Here is an 18,700-nt window from a genome sequence, read left to right on the forward strand (position 1 = left end):
ATGTTTGTAGCTCAGCCAGGGGCAGGCAGATCTAAAAGGGGGAAAAAATCAGAAATGAATTTATATCAAGGTCCAGGTGCACCCTCCCTGTTGGAAACTCTTCTTGGTTGGTTTTATCCTTGAGAACTCTCTGAAAGATACCTAGGTGACACCCACCTGGGAGTTGGGCCACAGACCCACGTATCAGATCTGTCCTTGCAGCACCTGGGCTGGGGCCCAGTGGCCTAATCTTCACATCCACTCTCGCTGAAAACAGCGGGAGTTTTTTCGTCTCAAGAGCCAGAGAGATGGAAAGAGACCGTGACTTTTGCTCACAAGATTTTGCAGATCTTTTGTGAATGCCCCATCTCTTAAATTTTTGTACCATTTCACAACTGTGAACATCACCCCTCTCCTGGCACTGCTAATGAGGCTTCAGAGAATGGCAGGGATTTCTGCTCTATGTGAGAGATGGGAAGACAGGGACTCTCAGATGGAAAATGACTCTGGGAGTGAGTGCCTTTCAAGGAAGCGGGCAAGCGCCCACCCACCCAGGCTTGGCTATGAAACTTCCCATCCTAAGCTCAACAGCCCTAATTACATGCTGTTATAAAAGAGGCCTTCAGACTTAAATCAAGCAATAATAATGAGATTCTGTTTATCTCTATCAAGTTAGCAAAAACAAAAAAAGTGATAACAGTCAAGTTTGGGGAGACTGTAGGGAAATGGCATTCTCAAGGACTAGTCATGGCCAGAGGAGAGGACAATTTGGTACTATGAAGTAAGAGTTTATCTTAATGAAGTAAGGAGTTTATCCTAAGGAAATCATCCCAAGCAAATACAAAGATGTAGCTGAAAGAATTTTCATCACAGAGTTGTTTATATTCAGAGAATATTTGGGGCAAAACTTTTCAATGTCCAACCATAGAGAACTGTGTAGGTCAATAGTGGCGCAGCCATTCATACAATGAAGAATAATTTAAACTAGTGATTAGAAAGTATTTAGTAACATACAAGGGTGTTTACTGTATATCGCTAAGGGGAAAGGGAGAATATATTTTATAATCCTAGTTTTGTAAATCTATATGAATAGTTATGGGGGTGTGCACCCAAATCGCAGGGTAGGGTGAAAGAGTTTTATGTCATTTGTTGTTATTGCTGTTTATCTGCAACTTATAAACATTTTCCAATGAACATTTGTCGCTCTTGTGATGTCGGTTTTTGACAATCCCACCCAGAGCATCTTCCCAGAACAGCTGAGCCGAACCTTGCAGGTGGGTCCAAGGCACTTCTGCAGGTTGATCCGATCGGCTTCCTGCTCCATCTCGCCGTTGAAGTCATAATAGGCCATGTCCCCCACCAGCAGGGCGTTGTGGGACACCGGCAGGAGGCCCCACTTCATGGCTGACACCTGTAGTGAGACGACGGAATGAATGTTTAGCGCAGTAGCTCCACCCCCCTCCTCGCCCCTCTGTCACAGTCGCCCTGGCCTCAGAGCAGCACAGTCAAGTTCTGTCTGGGGACGTGGCAGGGGAGGGAGCGAGCGCACGAGAAAAGGCACCCCCTCCCCTTGGCGAGGCTCTTGTTTTCTCACTACTTCCTCTAAAGCCTTTTCATCACACTTTTCCCAGCTGCCATGTCAAGACATCACCTTCTAAAACTGCTGCAAAGCATACGCTCGAGGGATGGCGTGCTGCTGCCCACCCCTGCTTGGCTCTTGTCCTAGGACGCGGGAAGAGGCAAGGTTGGTGGAGTTGGCACCAGGCAGGGCTGAAGCAGGGTCCAGGGTCCCTGGGGTGGGTTGAGCGAGACCCTCAGCCTTGGGTCAGTGCATCAACAGCCACGACTCTTCAGTAACAGGGAGGCCCATTGAGAAGCCCCCATTTTACCGGCAACGGAGCAATGCAAGTGCCAGAGAACAGGGTTAAAACACAGGCTGAAACAGCCATGCCCCAAACCCCGCCTTTTATTAAAAGCAAGGAGCGTGGAGAGGTTAGGAGAGCCGCTCGCCCCCCTTCACTCATCTTGCCCCTCGTGTAAGCCCCGGCTCTTCAGAAATGGATACTTGGCACGAATACAACATGCAGTCTTAGTCCGAATTCTGGAAGGTCTGAGTGCTTGTAAGTGGAGTGATTTGCGGAAAAAACCACAGGCCAGTGACAGGTCTTTTTTGCCCCTGTAGGCATGTGGCCTGAGGGTGAGGGTTGAGGGAACACCGAGACTGGTTGTCTGCTGTCTTTCCAGGTGCACCGCAGCGTCTCAGGTAGACATGGAGAAATGCCCAGAGACCCTTGGGGGACAGCTTGCTCCTTGAGGGTCTTCCCTCTGCTCTCTCCCAGTTCCCAGACACTCGGAAGGTGCCGTCACCCAAGCCTGTGGCACTGGTTTGCGTATGTAGCAGGTGCGGGGTGCAGCAGGGAAGACTTTACACATCTTCACCTTGTCTCCCCTCACCTAGACTTCCATAGTTAGAAAATGCAGAGGAGGAGGTTCCCATGTTGGGTGTCCCCTCCTCACCTTGCTCTGAGTTCCAGGGAATCTTTCCAGAACTGTTTTATATGGCGAACTTGCTCCTAGCTTGGGGGCTTATGTCTTTCTTCAGGGAGACCCTCAGAGGGACAGGTGCCATGGGTCTGCCGCCAGCCTGGGGGACTGAAATGCTGGCTGAAGAGCTGACACTCACCGCCGCCGTGGCCGGAGTATGCAGGTGGATGACACAGCGCACGTCGGGTCTGGCGGCGTAGATGGCCGAGTGCAGGCAGAAGCCCGTGGTGTCCACTGGGAAGCAGCTGCTGCCCTTCTCCACCACCTCTCCCAGGATGTTCACCTTGATCTGGGCCGGGGCGAAGAGAAACTTCCGGCCACCAGCAGGCAGAGGCCCCTCATTCCCCTCCCCGCAGGTGGGCCAGGCACACGCCCACCCACCTGTGTCCACTCTCCACCATACCACAGGCAATGGACGTGCTTTATGTGGGGGGCAAGAGACCCATTCCTGCCTGCAGGGTGAGCACACAGGCTACTGGGAAACAAAGGCGATTATAATGCAGCATTGAAAAATGCTAGAGCAGAGTTTCTCAAACTTCAATCACCTGGATGCAACTAGAGATTATCATACTAAGTGAAGTCAGTCAGAAAGAGAAAGACAAATACCATATGATATCACTTATCTGTGGAATCTAAAATATGACCCAAATGAACCTATCTATGAAACAGAATCAGGGACATAGAGAAGAGACTGGTGGTTGCCAAGGGGGGAGGGATTGGGGGAGGGATGGAGTGGGAGGCTGGGGTTAGCAGATGGAAGCTTTTATATATAGAATGGATAAACAACAAGGTCCTACTGTATAGCCCAGAGAACTATATTCAATATCCTGTGATAAACCATAATGGAAAAAATATATATAAAAAGAATGCATGTACATGTATAACTGAATCACTTTGCTGTACAGCAGAAATGAATACAACATTGTAAATCGACTGTACTTCAATTTAAAAAAATTGATTTAAAAAAAAGAATCACCTGGAGATCCTATCAAAATGCAGACTTGGATTCCGTAGGCCAAGAACTCGGCCTGAGAGTCTGCATTTCTAACAAGATCCCAGTGATAGCCCTGCTGCTGGTCCACAGACCACTCTTTGAGTAGCAAGGTGCAAGAGGAGAATCATTCACAGAATCCTCTAGAAGCAGATAGGAGGAGTCTTTAATTCCTCCTATTAAAGGGAAGAACATGTAAACTGAGCCTTTTTCCTTTTTTTCCCACTTCTTATTTTGAAAATTTTTTAATCACACACAGAGGTAAAGAGGCTCATGTAATGAACACCCATTTACCAGTCACCCGAAAGCTAGGTCTTAAAGGACACATGGAGAGCAGTCACTGGTCTTACAATCTGCTTTTGACTCCAAGGGGTTGTGGGTGTCATGGTGAAAACACACGTGCACGCGCACGGGCGGGCGCGCGCGCGCGCACACACACACACACACACACACACACACACACACACAACTGCTGGTCGCTGCGGCTGACCTGGCACCTACCTAAGCCATGGCGCTGCCTAACATTAACAATCTCATTGAACATCATCCCCAGAGACGGCCACTTTTGACTGTGACACAGAAGACAAAAGCCACTCCTTAATCGCGTCTAAGCACAGACAAAAACAACTTTGTGTCAATGTAAAAATGCACCTGAACTCGACTTCTTCGGCTTCTAAGCCAGTCCCTAGACTGCTCTCCTCTCCCCCCACCCCCGCACCCAGAAATCTTTCCTGATCGAAACCGATTCTGGAAGTTTCTTCCTACCACGCTTAAAAGGGGCAGGAGGACAGAAAGGGGGCCCAGAAGCTCTCTCTCTGGGCACCAGCACTAGAAGAGTCTTGCACTGCTTTGGGACAAAGCACTGGCTGTTGTTCTAATGTATCCCCTCAGCTGGAAGGCTTCCCAACTCCCAGCCTTTGTCCAATCCCAGGCTCAGAGGCCTCCAGGCTCATCTCTTCTCCCCTCGCCCTCCCACTGCGCTTGCAGCCTGCACCTCCCATTTCGTCTCTTGATCACATCATGCTCTGCGCTCAGTTTGTTTTGCGTCCATGTGACTTCTCTGTCCCACTAGACTGCAAACTGCAAGAAGGACAGGATGGCAGTGGCTGCCTTGGAGATGACCTCTCACCGTAGGAGCAGAGAGAGTACTGTCATTTCAGCAAGAAATGGGTGGTGACAGGCCGGACCGTACTCACCAGGCTGGATGCTGTGACTTCGTTGCACGAAACTCCCTTAGGGCTGATCAGGAAGTGGTCCTGCTCCTTGCTGACCCTCAACTGGAGGAAAGACACGTGTTCTCAGAGGCAAGGAGGGAGAGGGGTCATTTCCAATGCCATACTGCTTGAATCCCCTCTTTCCCTAAATCCACTGCACCCAAATCTTCCCCCCAAGAGCCCTTACTTCTCCCTGACCCATAAGAGATGAAGAGGACTCAGCTTTATTTGGAGCTGGGGAAATGGAACTACAGGAGGAATCTCCCAATGGTCAAGGGTAGCCCTAGAAATAGGATCCAAAAATTCCTTGCTCCTCATCCAGAGAAGTGCGCACTGGGCAGGTTATCTGTCTCAGGAAACCACAGTGGTTAGAAACCTTGGAAAGGCTCATTGAATTTCGGCCGAAGGCCACCAGCAGTGCCATGGCCATGCCAAAGATAAGGAGTTTTCCCTTTGGATTTGCTGGGGGTCACACACATTGCCCCACCTCACCCCCAAATGCTCTCCTTACCGTGACGTAGGTGTCACTCAGCTGGGCCCAGCCGTACAGGTCCAGGAGGCGGTAGACACTGCTGATCTTACACCGCATGAGCCGCTCCCCCTTGGCCAGGTTCAAGGAATCGGCTGTGTGGAGGTCATTGATGGGCGTCATCATGGAGAAGTCTGCAGGGGCACAGGGCATCTTTTGGGTCAGGGGCTCCCGTCTACCCTCCCCTGCCCTGCCCTCGTCCTCTCAAATTCTCACTGGCACTACAACCACACACGAGACTTCAGGGAATTCAACATTCTTTGACCCTGACTCCAGAGGAGAAAATCCACAGAATGGATAGCTGTGCCCAGTAAGGTCCTCTGCTCCTTCGGGGAAGAATGGCATTGCTTTGGGTCAAAAATCATGGCCAGACTCAAGGCCACAGAATGAAAATTTCTCAGAAGGCCAAGCTGACCACAAACCCTAGAGATGGACATTGAATAAAAGCATAAATAAATTTCTGAGTGGAAATATGAGTATATTTTATCAGTTTTAATGAAGAAGTTACTAATCATTATCATATTGTTTTAACTATACCATGTAATATAACTTTTTCTCTAATTTGGAAACAGGGCAGACAGAAAGTCAAGTCAACCAGGAAGTAAATTCGTCAAGTTTTTCTGACAAGTCATGAACTTCCAGAAGTCAGTGTAGCTGTGCTGGCTGAGGGGCTGGAGGCCTCGGGGGGGCCACATCGGCTCCCCTCTGGATATGCAGTCCCTTGGTTAGTTATGGCTCTTTTGGGGAATTCAGAGGGATGTGGAAGTAATAGGGAAATGAGCCTAGAGCATTTGATAGTCAGGGCACCCAGAGGGTCTAGGAGTTGACGCTCAGTCTGTCCCATTAACCACGATGACCACTGCCTGCATGCCTCAGGAAGGCAGAAGAGGGCATCTGAGCCCCAGAACTCCAATTAATCAGTGTCTAGGAAACAATAAAAGAATCAATAGGAAAGGGTTCCGGCTTAAGATGATGTCTGGCTGGGAGCCTCCTGATGCTGTCTCTCCCAGCTTCCCACTAAAACCGTTAATGGATTAAAATGCTCTTTGGAAGCTTCCACCAGCTCTATAAACCTCACTGTCACACCATGTGATGTATGTCCTCTACCAGGTTTGCCATTAGTTGAAATGACGACACGGTCTGCAAATATTAGGGTGGACTGGGGGCATAAAGCAAGCAGAGCAAGTCTTGAACACCCCATGTCAGGAAGATGCCCCCAAAGGGCCTGTGCCCACCAACGGTGGTACGCCTCCAGTGCATGTGTCCAGTACACGAAGTTGACAGGGACAGTAGTGGTCCAAAGGCCCAGCTAAACTGGCAAGGAGAGCAACAACGAAACCCAAGAATCAAGGGTTTCTAATTCAAACTGACCAACCTGGGATGCCTGCCTCCTCTCTAGTTCCCCAGATAAGTATTTACCTCTTTGCTTCACCCCTTGCAGCAAGCTGGGAGGCATAAGGCCCCCAGGCAAAGCTGGAAGGGAGGGAGGCTATTGTTGGGAGAGCCTTCAGACCCAGAGTCCTTTGAATCCTTCTCTTAGAAATAACTATGGAGCCCCAGAGATGGCAGGAGGCCAGAATAGGACTGAAAACACTCACTCTGTCATGTCCTCTGTGTCCTGTATCAAAGAGTCCCCTCCCCAGCCCTGTGGAGCTTCCCCATGAGGACTACCCACCCACAGGCCCAGAATAGACCAGAGGGATCCACAGGAGTCCCCAGTCCTCTGTGCTCAGGGTCTTCATAGAAAGAACGCTTATTCTGACCAGCCTTACTAAAGTGAAAATCTAACTGGGCCATTATTTCAAAGTACCTAAGAAAACACAGAAAAAGATGAAAATCCACCAACCCCCCTGAAAGCTAAGCCTGAAGGACACACTATTTAGAAAAAAACAACAAAAACAAAACAACCAAAAAACCCAAAACCAACCAGGCAAAGAAAATTCTAAGGCAGATGGACAAAGAACAACCTCTCCGGGCTTGAACTCCGGACACGTGAAAGGTTCCCTCTCCACATTCCCTGACTCAGATACCCTGGCACCAACAAGATTTTCAGGCATCCAACTGTTTTTCTGGCAGTTGCTGATCAGTGAGGTGATAGGAATACTGGTCAGCCCTAGTTCTCTCTCAAAAGGAAGAGTATAAGGTCAGAGATATGAAAATGATGAGAAAGAATAAGATAGATATGGGAGACAAAGACCAGAGGACCTGGCATATAAGTTATAAGTACGGATATAATAGAAGAAAAAATTCAGAATTGAAAAAAAGACCTATATATATATATAAACTGAAAGAACTTACTGAATTTCAGGGGAGAAAAGTCCATTAAAAGAAAAGCCTACAATTATATGCTTCCTGACACAGTCTTGAAATACAAGGGTAAGGGGGAAAATCCACAAGCATCTAGAAAAAAAATTGGTTACCTACAAAGGAACCAATAATAGACTGTTTCAGACTTCTCTGCTACAGCAACAGATGTCAAAGACAGTACTATAGGAGATTTAAAAAAACTAACAAATACTACAATAAAGTGACACAAAACAGGTAAAAATAAAGGGACCATCAAAAGTATGCCAAGGCAAATATAAACAAAAAGATAAATAGAGCCATAACATGATCAAAGTAGAAGCCAAGGAAAAGGATATTCTTTTGGACAAAAAGGATCATTTTGTAGGTCATTTTACATGGATTAAAGGCATAATCCATAATGAAGATATAGCTATAAAAACATGTATACTTTGAAAAGTGTTTCAAGATATTCAAAGCAAAAGCTATCAGAAATAGAGAGAAATGAACAGAAATCAAATACAGTGGGAGACGTTAATTCTTTATAAAATCAAAAACAATAAATGAGGATGAAGATTAAATACTATGTCCCTGAGATAGAGTCTACACCCATATATCATTTAAGTATGATATTATTAGGGCACAAAGAAAATCTCAATAAATCCCCAACATAGACATTAAGTAGGCTACATTGTCTAAACATAATGCAATAAAACTAGACATTATCAACAAATCTTTAAAAGAATACAAATTCCAACGCTTAGAAATGAGAAAACACACTCTCGGAGTGTGTTTATTTTATTTTAGAATAAAAATAAAACCAAAACAGCAACTGCAAACTACCTAGAAATTAACAATAAAGGAAATACTACATGTCAAAATGTATGGGATAAGACCAAATTTATACTCAGAGAAAAAAATTCATAGTCTTAAATGCCTTTATTATTGAATTAAATATGAAAATAATCAAATCCATTTTATTCTATTGTAGAAAAACATAAAGAACAAAATAAACCAAAGAAGAGTTATGGAAAAGAATTAATGAGTATAAAAACAAAATCAGTAAATCAGAAAACAAGAAAGTTAGTAGAACCAATATGTAAATCCAAGAATTGGCTTATGTGAGAAGATCTATGAGGAAACCAACATCTGGATTGGCCAATAAAGAGGAAGTGGGAATACACAGCACCAGGAATGAGAATGGGATGTCATATCCACAGTAGAAGTTTTAAGTAATAAAAATAATATTGTAAATCAGGCTAATAATTTTTTAAAGGCACATGAAATGGATTATTTTATATAAAATATGACCAAAATTTACTCAAGAAGCAGCAAAATAAAATTTTAAAGAATTTTAAATGAAACAGAAAAAAAATGTTATCCAAATATTCCATATCTGGATAGCTTTATAAGTGAATAATAAATCTTAAAAGAGCAGAGACTTCCTATCTAATTTAAACTCCATTAGGGCAAAGAAATGGGTGGGGATCACCCTGATTCATCTTAGGAAATTATAGTCTTAATACCAATACTAAACAAAGGCTGCCCAAAAAGTGAACTGCTTTTTATCATGTGTATGGATGCAAAAATTAATAAAATTCCAGCAAATCAAACCCAGAAGAGTATTTTTAAAAGAATGCATCAAAACCATGAATGATTTATTTCAGGAATGAAAAAAAGAGTTCAATATTCAGAAATCTATTAATATAATTCACCACATCAAGGAAAGAAAAATCAATAAATACCCAAAATGCATTTTATAAAATTCAATATCCATTTCTGAGAAATACCCATATTGAACTAGAATACAAAGATATTTTCTCAACATGATAAAGAATAACTATCTCAAACTCTTGTGGTGAAAAAATTTCCATTGAAGTCAGAAACAAGACAAGGATGATTACTCTCTAATCTATTATTAAACATTGTTCTGAGAGTTCTAACGGATGCAATGAGAAAACTGGAAAAATAAACCAAAGGGTAAATGTTGGATTGAAGGATGCAAAATGACCATTATTTGCAGATTATGTGAGTTTTCTATATACAAAGCCCCAAAGAATTGAGAACATACCAAAATTTAAGAGTCCAGTAAGCGGCTAGTTTAAATAATATATAAATACATATATCTCCAACGATTTCCCTAGATGACAGCTATAACCAGAAAAAAAGTTGAATGGAGAATCACTTAAAATGACAAAGTTACATAAAATTTCCAGGATAAACTTAACAAGAAATTAGTAAGGACTATAAGCAAATAACTACTAGCTTTTCTGATGGACATTTAAAAAGATTTAAATAAATAGAAGACACACATCATTTCTGAAAAGATTTAAAATTCGTTTATGCACATATTTTTTAAGCACCTGTTATATGCCAGGTGCTACTTTTCTAAGTCCAGGACACTACTCTAACGGTGAACAAAACATACATATATCCTCCCCGCCATGGAGTTTACATTCTAATATAAAGTTGTACATTTATAAATTCTCCACCAAATTAATCTATTCATTTAATGTAATCCCAATCAAAATCCCAAAAGGAATTTTTTGAGGTGGATGGAGAGACCTGACAAAATACTTCTAAAGTCATTTTAAAGAATCAACTTAAACAATGGTTGAGAAAAATTGGCAAATGAATAATTAAGGGTATTTTATTGGATGATAAAACATAGGGAAGGTGTTTCTAAGTATGCAATCAAAAGCAGAAAACACAAAGGAAAATAATAATGGATTCAACTACATGGAAATTAAAGAATTCTGCAACACAAAGATATCATGAACAAAATTAAAAGGCAAAGGAGACACTGGAAAACAATCTGCAATGTATTTGACAGATAGTAGGGAACTAGCCTTACTTTATGATTTTTAAATCTGTAAGAAAAGAATATGCAAGTAGAAAAATTGGCAAAGGATGTGACAGGCAATTTAGTACAAAAAGAAAATCATGCCCAATATGTATATGAAAATATATTCAATCTCTATAGTAATCAAATGCAGATTAAAACACAAAGTACTATTCATCACCCATCATATCATGAGGATGAAACAAATGGTAACACAGACTACAGATCAGGGTGGAGGAAATGGGTACTCTTGCATTTCTGGTAGGAATGTAAATTCATTCCATCTTTCTCTAGGGTAATTTTGCATTATGCATTGCTGCCTTTAAAACATGCGTATAATTCAGTCTAGCAATTCTACTTCTAGTAATTTATCTTAAGAAAATAGTCATGGATATACTCGCAGATTTATTTACAAGGATGTTTATTGCATTGTCATTCATAATAGCAAAAAGTTGGAAACCACCTAAAAGTCCAAAAATGGGAAACTGATTAAATAAACTGTGGCATATTCAGCCATGTACAGAAGAGTATACATCCACCAAAAATTATGCTATAGAACCATATTTTATTATGTGAAAAATTAGTCAAAATATGCTAAGGCTATTAAATTTGTATGTATAATGCGATTCCACTTTTTTTGGCATAGTCTGTATATGTTAAGAGAAAAAGGCTGGAAGGATATACACCAAAATATTGATAATAGTAATTTCTTGGTTGTAAGAACACAGTACAGTAATTTTTATTACCCTTTCTCAACTATTTTCCTAATTTTCAACTATAGTCCTACATTCATCTTGCTGAGGGGAAGTATTTTTCGATGTCTGTTTCTTAAAGGTTGTGGGCAGAGCTTCAGAGCCAAGGAAGATGTGTTCGTGCCTAGCCCTGGCTGCTCTTGGCCCTTGTCTACGGAGTCAGGTTGGCCCGTCCAGTGGGGTGAGGAGACAATGGCTCCAACGGCCTCCCATCTGCCCCCCCCTCGCACTCCATCTCCAAGGGAGTGACGCCAGGGGATTGAGGGAAGATCAGCCTTAGGGCTGGATGCTGTGAGGACACAAGGATTTTCTTAGGTTCTGTGCCCGTAGCTCGAGTAACAGAGAGCAGAACCCTAACTCTCCACTGTCCACTCCTGGGCCTCAAGCAGCGGCGGTGCAATGGTGCAAGGGACCTTGAGTTGCAAAGCTCTTCCCTCCATGCTAATCCGCTTACGAGGGGTGGGGGTGGAGGGACCATACATAGGCCGCCCTGCCTCTCATTGCAGTGACACGGTGTCATCCTCCGCCCGCCCCCAGCAGAACCCGAACTGGGTTCTCCCTTAAGTCTCCAGCACCCCCTGCCCTCCGATTTCTGGGCATCAGGGGTAATCCTCCTGGGCTCTTTAAATCGCAGCAGCATCAGAAGCAGAGGCAGGTATCTCTCTGGCTGCGGCCCAGCTCCCCCAGGTCTGTTAATGCAGCTGCAGCGCTCACTGCGTAGGCCGGCGGCAACCAAGCCGCTTCTGACTGCGCCTTTCCCTCCCCCACTTCCACTACCTCTGCTCCTGGCAGCTCCCCAGCTCCCCCACGTACTCATGGAAGATGTTGGGAAGACTGCGTGGGAGGTGCTGGCCATGAAGTCCGCGATCTGCCGCAGGGCCCAGATGTTGGAGGAGTTGTTCCCCTTCTTCATCTGCTCCTGGATGAGGCCTTCCAGCTCCTCCCTGAAAGACTGAAGCAGGCCCCCGAGTCGCTGGTCCTCCCAGTGTGCCTCTTGTGGAAGACAGAGGGCCCCTCTCCCAAGTGCCCACCCCTAGCCCTTGGGTCAGCTAGGCTAGGACCACATGTGGGATATCTAGGTCCCAAGGGGCACCGGGCAATCCCACTGGAACCTCAGGAGCCTCCCCAGACTGCTGTGTGGGGAGCAGTAAGGAGATGCTGGGAATGAATCCTGTTCCTTTGCCTCATGGGCAATACTCCAGACTCCTGGTCCTTCCTGTGTCTCAGGGATAGCCTAGACCCCCTCCCCTGCCCATCCAGCAGACATGGCAGGACTTCACTTTAGTAATTAAAAGACTTTTTAAAAAGCAGAATTGAATGAAAAAGTATGCCATCTTTCCTGTCCGCTAGCCAGGCCGATGGCTCTTCTGGGCCTCAGTTTCTTCATATTCAGGATTTGATGACCTCAGAGGTCACTTCCACTTCTGATGTCCCGCTACTCTAAGCCGGGCTTTTCAGACCATCAGGCCACAAATAGGGCACGCCTGTCCACCAGGTGGCAGCAGGGAACACTCAGGAGGAAATGGGGAGCCACTTAGGTGTTGGGGAATCTACAAAAGGACAGAAGAAGCATGACCTCCTCCTGTCCCCATCTCCTGCCTGAGAATAGAGTCCCATCCTTCAGGCCCCCAAACTTGGGTTGGTACTAACTCTGCCACTTCTCCTACCACACCCGCCATCCCTTCTAGTCTCCCTCAGAGTTTCTGTCATCCCAACGTTTTTAGCAGCTGCCATTTTCCTCCAGACTCCCCAACATGGTGTCACCTGTCACCAAGACCTCGGGCCCATCCCCCTTAGCACTCCTCTGTGAGGCCCGAGCATTCACAGTGTGCTCTCAACCAGGGTCTCAGAAAAGCCGGGTAGTGGCTGAGGCAGATCTCATCCTGGCAGGTACCTGGAGATGCCAGCTCCGCCCCTGAGCTTCCCAACACTTAGGATCATGCACTGTTGCCTGCGGACCCCCCACCTTTACTGCCCTGAGACTCCCCCTTGCCTCTGTCCACACTGCTCTTCCTCCCCCTCCGAGGGCCTGCACCACCCTCCTGCTTCACTGGTCCAGTAGGCCCACCCTCCACCCTCCATCCTCAACGCACCACCTGCCTCAAGGAAGAGCTCTGTGTCCACGCCAGGCAGGCGCCAGCTGACCTCCAGACTCCAGCCACGGCTGGGTGATCCGGTCTTGCCCGCTGTGCCCTCCACTCCCCCACCTCCTGGGGTTTTCAAAGCCTTATTTGCCAGGATGGAGTTCTTTGTGGCGTTCAGAAAAGGGAGCCCCAACCCTCCCACGTGGCGCCCCCCGGTGGCCGCTGGTTTACTCGAATTGTTACAGCTTTCGGTGAAGAGGGAAAGGAAGACTGGAAAGTGAGGCTCAAGAAGGGGCACAAGAAACTGAGGCGGGGCTCCTGCCTCTCAGACCCACCTCCTCCCGGCACCGAGCCAAACCACTGCATATAAACCAGGCTTTGCCCTCCGCCAGTGCTAGGGAAAGACACACACCCATGTTGCCAGAGCATCTTGCTCGGAGAGCTGAGAATTGCTCCGACCCTGAGCCAGCGGAAGCGGAGTTATTTATCTTTCAGGTTCACCGGCTGAATCAGCGTCCCCCTCATCTCCCCTCGCCACACCCTCTGCTGCCTCCTTTCTCCTCCCCCGCCCCGCCGGGGCAGACCCCGCTCACCGGGCTCTGCAGGATCATGGTGACACGCTTCTTCTTCTCCATCAGGTTGAAGTCCTGCCGCAGGTCCGCTGCACGGTTGCGAAGGCGCAGGTACTCGGGGTCGTCCTCGGAGAAACGATCGAAGTACTGCTGCCCCTGCGCGGACGGCGGGGAGGCGGCCTCGGGGACAGGCTCTTCACTCATTGTCCTGGTGGGTTTACAATCCACTCCTGGAATCCTGCAGAGAAAAAAGGAGGGTACTCCCAGTCGGGGTACGCGCCTCCTAAGGCAGAGGGCTTGGATTCGGGGAGATTCGCGGTGGGAGGCGGCTCTTCCCTGGAGGGTGTGAGCGGGGCAGCGGGTTGGAGGGCTGGGCACCGCGGCTGCCGGCCTGTAGGGCGTCCAACGAAGTGAAAATGTGTCACCGGCTCGGGGTCCCCCACCCTTCCCTGCCTGACCCGCCCGGCTTCGGCGGCCACACTCGGGTTCAAGTAGACGGGTCCTCCAGTACGAGCGCGACCTGCAAACCTCTGAGGGCATCTTGTGATGCTTATCTACACAGTGTAAAGCTATTCACTGGGAATTCGTACTTGATCTAAAATGTAAACCCTCTAAGAAGCCTTCTAAAAACATTCGGTGGGAAATCCACAAAACTGAAAAGAGAACGGGTAACTTCTAAAAGGCGGGAAACGCTTTGAGCAGTGCTTTTCTTCACAACTTTGACTTTGCTCTCGCCTCTGGAAAAGAATTACTGGTGAATCGGTTTCTGTAAAACATGTCTCACTGGAGAATCAGATTCTTATGCCAAGTTTAAAAGAGGTGTGCAATTTTTATAAATAGAAAATAAGTTTCTCCTAAACCCCAGTAAATAAATATTGAGAAACAGTAAAAGAATAAACACCGGGCTTCCCTGGTGGCGCAGTGGTTGAGAGTCCGCCTGCCGATGCAGGGGACACGGGTTCGTGCCCCGGTCCGGGAGGATCCCACATGCCGCGGAGCAGCTGGGCCCGTGAGCCATGGCCGCTGAGCCTGCGCGTCCAGAGCCTGTGCTCCGCAACGGGAGAGGCCAAAACAGTGAGAGGCCCGCGTACCGCAAAAAAAAAAAAAAAAAAAAAAAGAATAAACACCATTTGAAGGGCACCACATTGCTGGGCTGCCCAGAGGCCCGTATATCTTGACCTGGTCCCTGGAGGGAGGGCTAGGGCAGTGTTTGGAAAGTTGGTCTGGGGAAAAGCCACATGTTTTTTCTACTCAAGCAGGCTTTTTTAAATGCCTGAACGAGGAATGAAGGAATGGCTTCTATGGCCATATTGGAGCCCTTCTGAAGAAGGAGGCTGCCATTCAGCCTCTGCTTCCCAGCTGTGAGACTCTGGCCATGACAGCCTCCCTCTGTATCAGCACTGCTAGGCCCTCAGATCTGGGTTGTGCCCCTTCAACATCCAGAGGGGGTGGAGGCTTACAGAGCTTCAGCCTTCTCCCAGTTGGCTGAGCCCCTTCTCAGCAAAAGAAGGCAAGTGACTGGGCTTCCCTGGTGGCGCAGTGGTTGAGAGTCCACCTGCCGATGCAGGGGACACAGGTTCGTGCCCCGGTCCGGGAAGATCCCACATGCCGCGGAGCGGCTGGACCCGTGAGCCATGGCCGCTGAGCCTGCGCGTCCGGAGCCTGTGCTCCGCAACGGGAGAGGCCGCAGCAGTGAGAGGCCCACGTACCGCAAAAAAAAAGAAAAGAAGGCAAGTGCCTTGACTGAACAATAATTAGTTTTTGAACACAAGTACGGAGATACCAACGAAAGAGCTTTACCTGGGGTCAGGGCACCTGGCTTTCATCCTTAACCTGACCCTCCCTCACTTTGCCTCTGGGGTCTCCCATTCCAGGAGATGGAGCCTCTCTTGTTCTCTCAGAGCAGCTGCTGGCCTCCCCAGATCTGATCTGCTCTGACCCCTCAGCTGATCCTGTTAGCCCAAGCCTTAGCCTTCATTCCAGCCAACAGCTCATTACGAAAGAGGCCTTGCTGACAACCAGGAAAGCATATTCTTGTTGTCCATGAGCTGTCTGTGATCTCTTCTTCCAGCTTCTGTCAGCACTTTACCCTCTACCTTACAGCTCCTCTGAGTGGGGTGGGCATGAGAAGTGGGAGTGCATCCCATCAGCCCAGAACACTCAGGTGATTGACTGATTGATTGATTTTATTATTATTATTTGCATTCTCCTTTGGAGAAGGCAAGTAACAAGTTCAAGGGAAGACACATGGACAAGGTCCTTCGAGGGTCAGCTGAAGCTCTGAACCCTCGGCCTGGAGCAGGGATCTCAATCTTGGGTGCACGTTGGAATCATCTGGAGAACTTTGAAAAATACTGGTATCAGAGATTCTAATATTATTAGTCCAGGGTGTGACCTCATCATCAGGATTTTTAAAAGTTCTCTGGGTGATTCTAATGGGAAGCCGGGTTGAAATACCACTGGCTAGATGTCAGTTGCTGTATCATGCAACAGAAGGCATCCATTCCAGGTGCTGGCCATTTCTAGCAAGACTGCCAAGGTGGCACTGCCTCCCGTGGCTGTCCAGCCCTCCTCCTCCCACTGTATTCACCTGCTGCCACCACACACTTGACCTGGGGCAGCAAGAGGGCTCCAAGTGTCACCACCACCTGCTTTTACAAGTTTACAAAACCATGACGTCTGATCTTAATTCCGTCACTAATTAGTCAGCTCCTTGTGAAAGCCCTCACCAGATCTCCCCCAGTTAGCACCACCCTTACCAGCCATGTCAATGGGATAGAGGATGGAGAAGGGAAGAAGGAGTCACCTTGGAGTGGCAGCCAAAAACAAACAAACAAACCAATGGTCTCTAAGGAAATATTTTCAGACATATTTGGCAGGTTGCTAACGTGTTTGAGGTTGTACTTAGTGACATGTAAAGGCAGATTCTTCATCTAAGTGAAGAGTGATTGAGTCCATCAGGGATGTTTCTGGTTGAATTAGCTCTGGACTAAAGTCAGCATCTGCAATGTTGCCCCGGTTCTGACATTCTCTAGTTCATGGACTTGGGAGACTAATTTCCCTCTTTGGGTGTCACTTTGTCCATTCCTAAATTGGGGAGTGGACAGAATGGACCTCTGGGGCCCCTTCCAGTTCTGACACTATATGGAGAGAGACAGACTCATGTAGAAAAGGCAGAAGGATGGAGGATCTAGGTTTCCTGGAGCAAGAGATCTTCTTCCTGCATCTCCCCAGTTCCTTTTCCTCAAGCCAAATGCTGAAAGAGAAACATCTGCAAAGAGCACATATGACCTACTGACTGTTACCTTGTGGTGTCAAGTCTATCCCATGCACATGGGATGAGTTAAGAATACTTCACCCCCATCGTGCTCCCAAACAGCTTCATCTCTGGAACTTGGGAAGAGAGAAGAGACCGCAAGGTCAAACATAATGGGAATGCATTGGAGCCATGCAGACATGGGGTCACCACCCAGATTCTTCTGGGAAGACACCGCTGCAGACCAAAATTCTTCCAGAGGCATCGCCCCCCTGCATTCGTCCCCTTTAATTCTCTTGGGCACCTTCACACCCCCGAATCTTTGATGTTATTTTTAAAATAGCAACAAGCAACCCCCCAATGGATACACTGGATGTGGGCGTGGAGATCCCTGTGCCCCTCACAACGCCAAACCCCACTAGCTCCAGAACCACCTGAGCTGTCAGCTTCTCTGGGACCAGCACAGCCTGGTACTGAACCCTCCTGGACTAAATCCTTTTCATCCAGGCAGGAAAAAGCTGGTCCTCTCTCTTCCCTTTGGAGTGGCTGCACTTCCCAGGAATCAGGCTGTGAAGTCTCTGAAGTAGCTCTGGCCCACGAAGCATGAGGAACGAAGACCTTCCAGGCCCGATGGACAGGAACCTCCAGGCCTGCCTTCACTCGTTAGAGCCCAGCCCCACAGGGCTGCTCCAGAGGTGCTCCGATGGGGGAGGGGGTAGAAAATGGAAGCCCTGACTCCCTCTCCACGACAGCTGGGGCCTGGGCAAACTCTTCGGTTTTGTGAACCAAAGGCATTCTTCTGTGCTCCTTCTTTCCCTTCCCAAAATGTTGGGAGGTGGTCAAAGTTGTGTGCAGCACAGCTTAGTGGTTAAAACCAAGGACTCTGGAACCAGACCATGAGTTCAAATCTTAGCTATGCCCCTTATTAGCTGTGTGATCTTGGGCAAGTTACCTAACCTCTCTGTGCCTCAGTTTCCCCATATATTAAACAGGGATTGCAACTATTTAACTTCTCTTTAGGTTGTTGTGAGGATTGGGTGAATTAATGTATGTGAAGTAGTTCAAAAAGCTCCTGGTGCATAGCAAGTGCTATCAGCATTTGCTCTTATTATGTGTCATTTAGGGGCTAGAATCATCGTAGCATGAGGAACTCGAGTAATGAGAGGCTTATGATTCAATTGTAAACAGGTGCACACCAAATAACTGTAATTATATGTTTTAGTCCCCAAACTAATTCAATCTCGAACTATATTAACAAAAAGAAAATCCAGAAAGAGACTGACGAGAATGCCTCGTTCTCTGACCAGATAGCGGGAACATGTCAACTGGGAGATCACAAAGGAAAAGGGGTAAGCAGGGTGCTAAAGATCACAGGATACCGGCGCTTGTGAGGCCAGGTGCGGCGCCATAAAGAATAGAAGGGGCCTCTGGCCCCAGTTCCTGGCACAGAGCTTCAAAAACACATGGGATTTCTAAAACGTCCAAAAGACATTAGGAGTGTCTTTTCTTAGTCATCGTGAGCCCCTTTCACCAAGTCTGAGTTTTTATGCAAATGTGGTGACTTATGGTGGGCACTTAGATATTTCAGGGGAGGGACTGGCCACTGAGAAAGACCAAGCACATGATTAGAAGGTTGGAACTTCACCCCCATCCC

At 47.1% G+C, this 18,700-nt stretch overlaps 1 protein-coding gene across 2 annotated transcripts in view; it reads right to left on the reverse strand.

Annotated features, from left to right (window-relative positions):
* Positions 1 to 13,994, reverse strand: part of ADD2 (adducin 2) — a gene marked incomplete at both ends in the record, with an annotated part of 35,564 nt that extends 21,570 nt beyond the window's left edge. For both annotated transcript variants that reach the window (XM_082672880.1, XM_082672879.1), the window contains 6 exons: positions 1,247 to 1,390; positions 2,663 to 2,812; positions 4,711 to 4,791; positions 5,240 to 5,391; positions 11,948 to 12,086; positions 13,812 to 13,994. In XM_082672880.1, the coding sequence (XP_082529006.1) occupies positions 1,247 to 1,390; positions 2,663 to 2,812; positions 4,711 to 4,791; positions 5,240 to 5,391; positions 11,948 to 12,086; positions 13,812 to 13,994 (849 nt within the window). The remainder of the gene's footprint in view (positions 1 to 1,246; positions 1,391 to 2,662; positions 2,813 to 4,710; positions 4,792 to 5,239; positions 5,392 to 11,947; positions 12,087 to 13,811) is intronic.
* Between the last annotated feature and the right edge of the window lie 4,706 nt (positions 13,995 to 18,700).

Source organism: Grampus griseus (assembly GCF_964374135.1).
Source record: "Grampus griseus genome assembly, chromosome: 15".
NCBI lineage: Eukaryota > Metazoa > Chordata > Mammalia > Artiodactyla > Delphinidae > Grampus > Grampus griseus.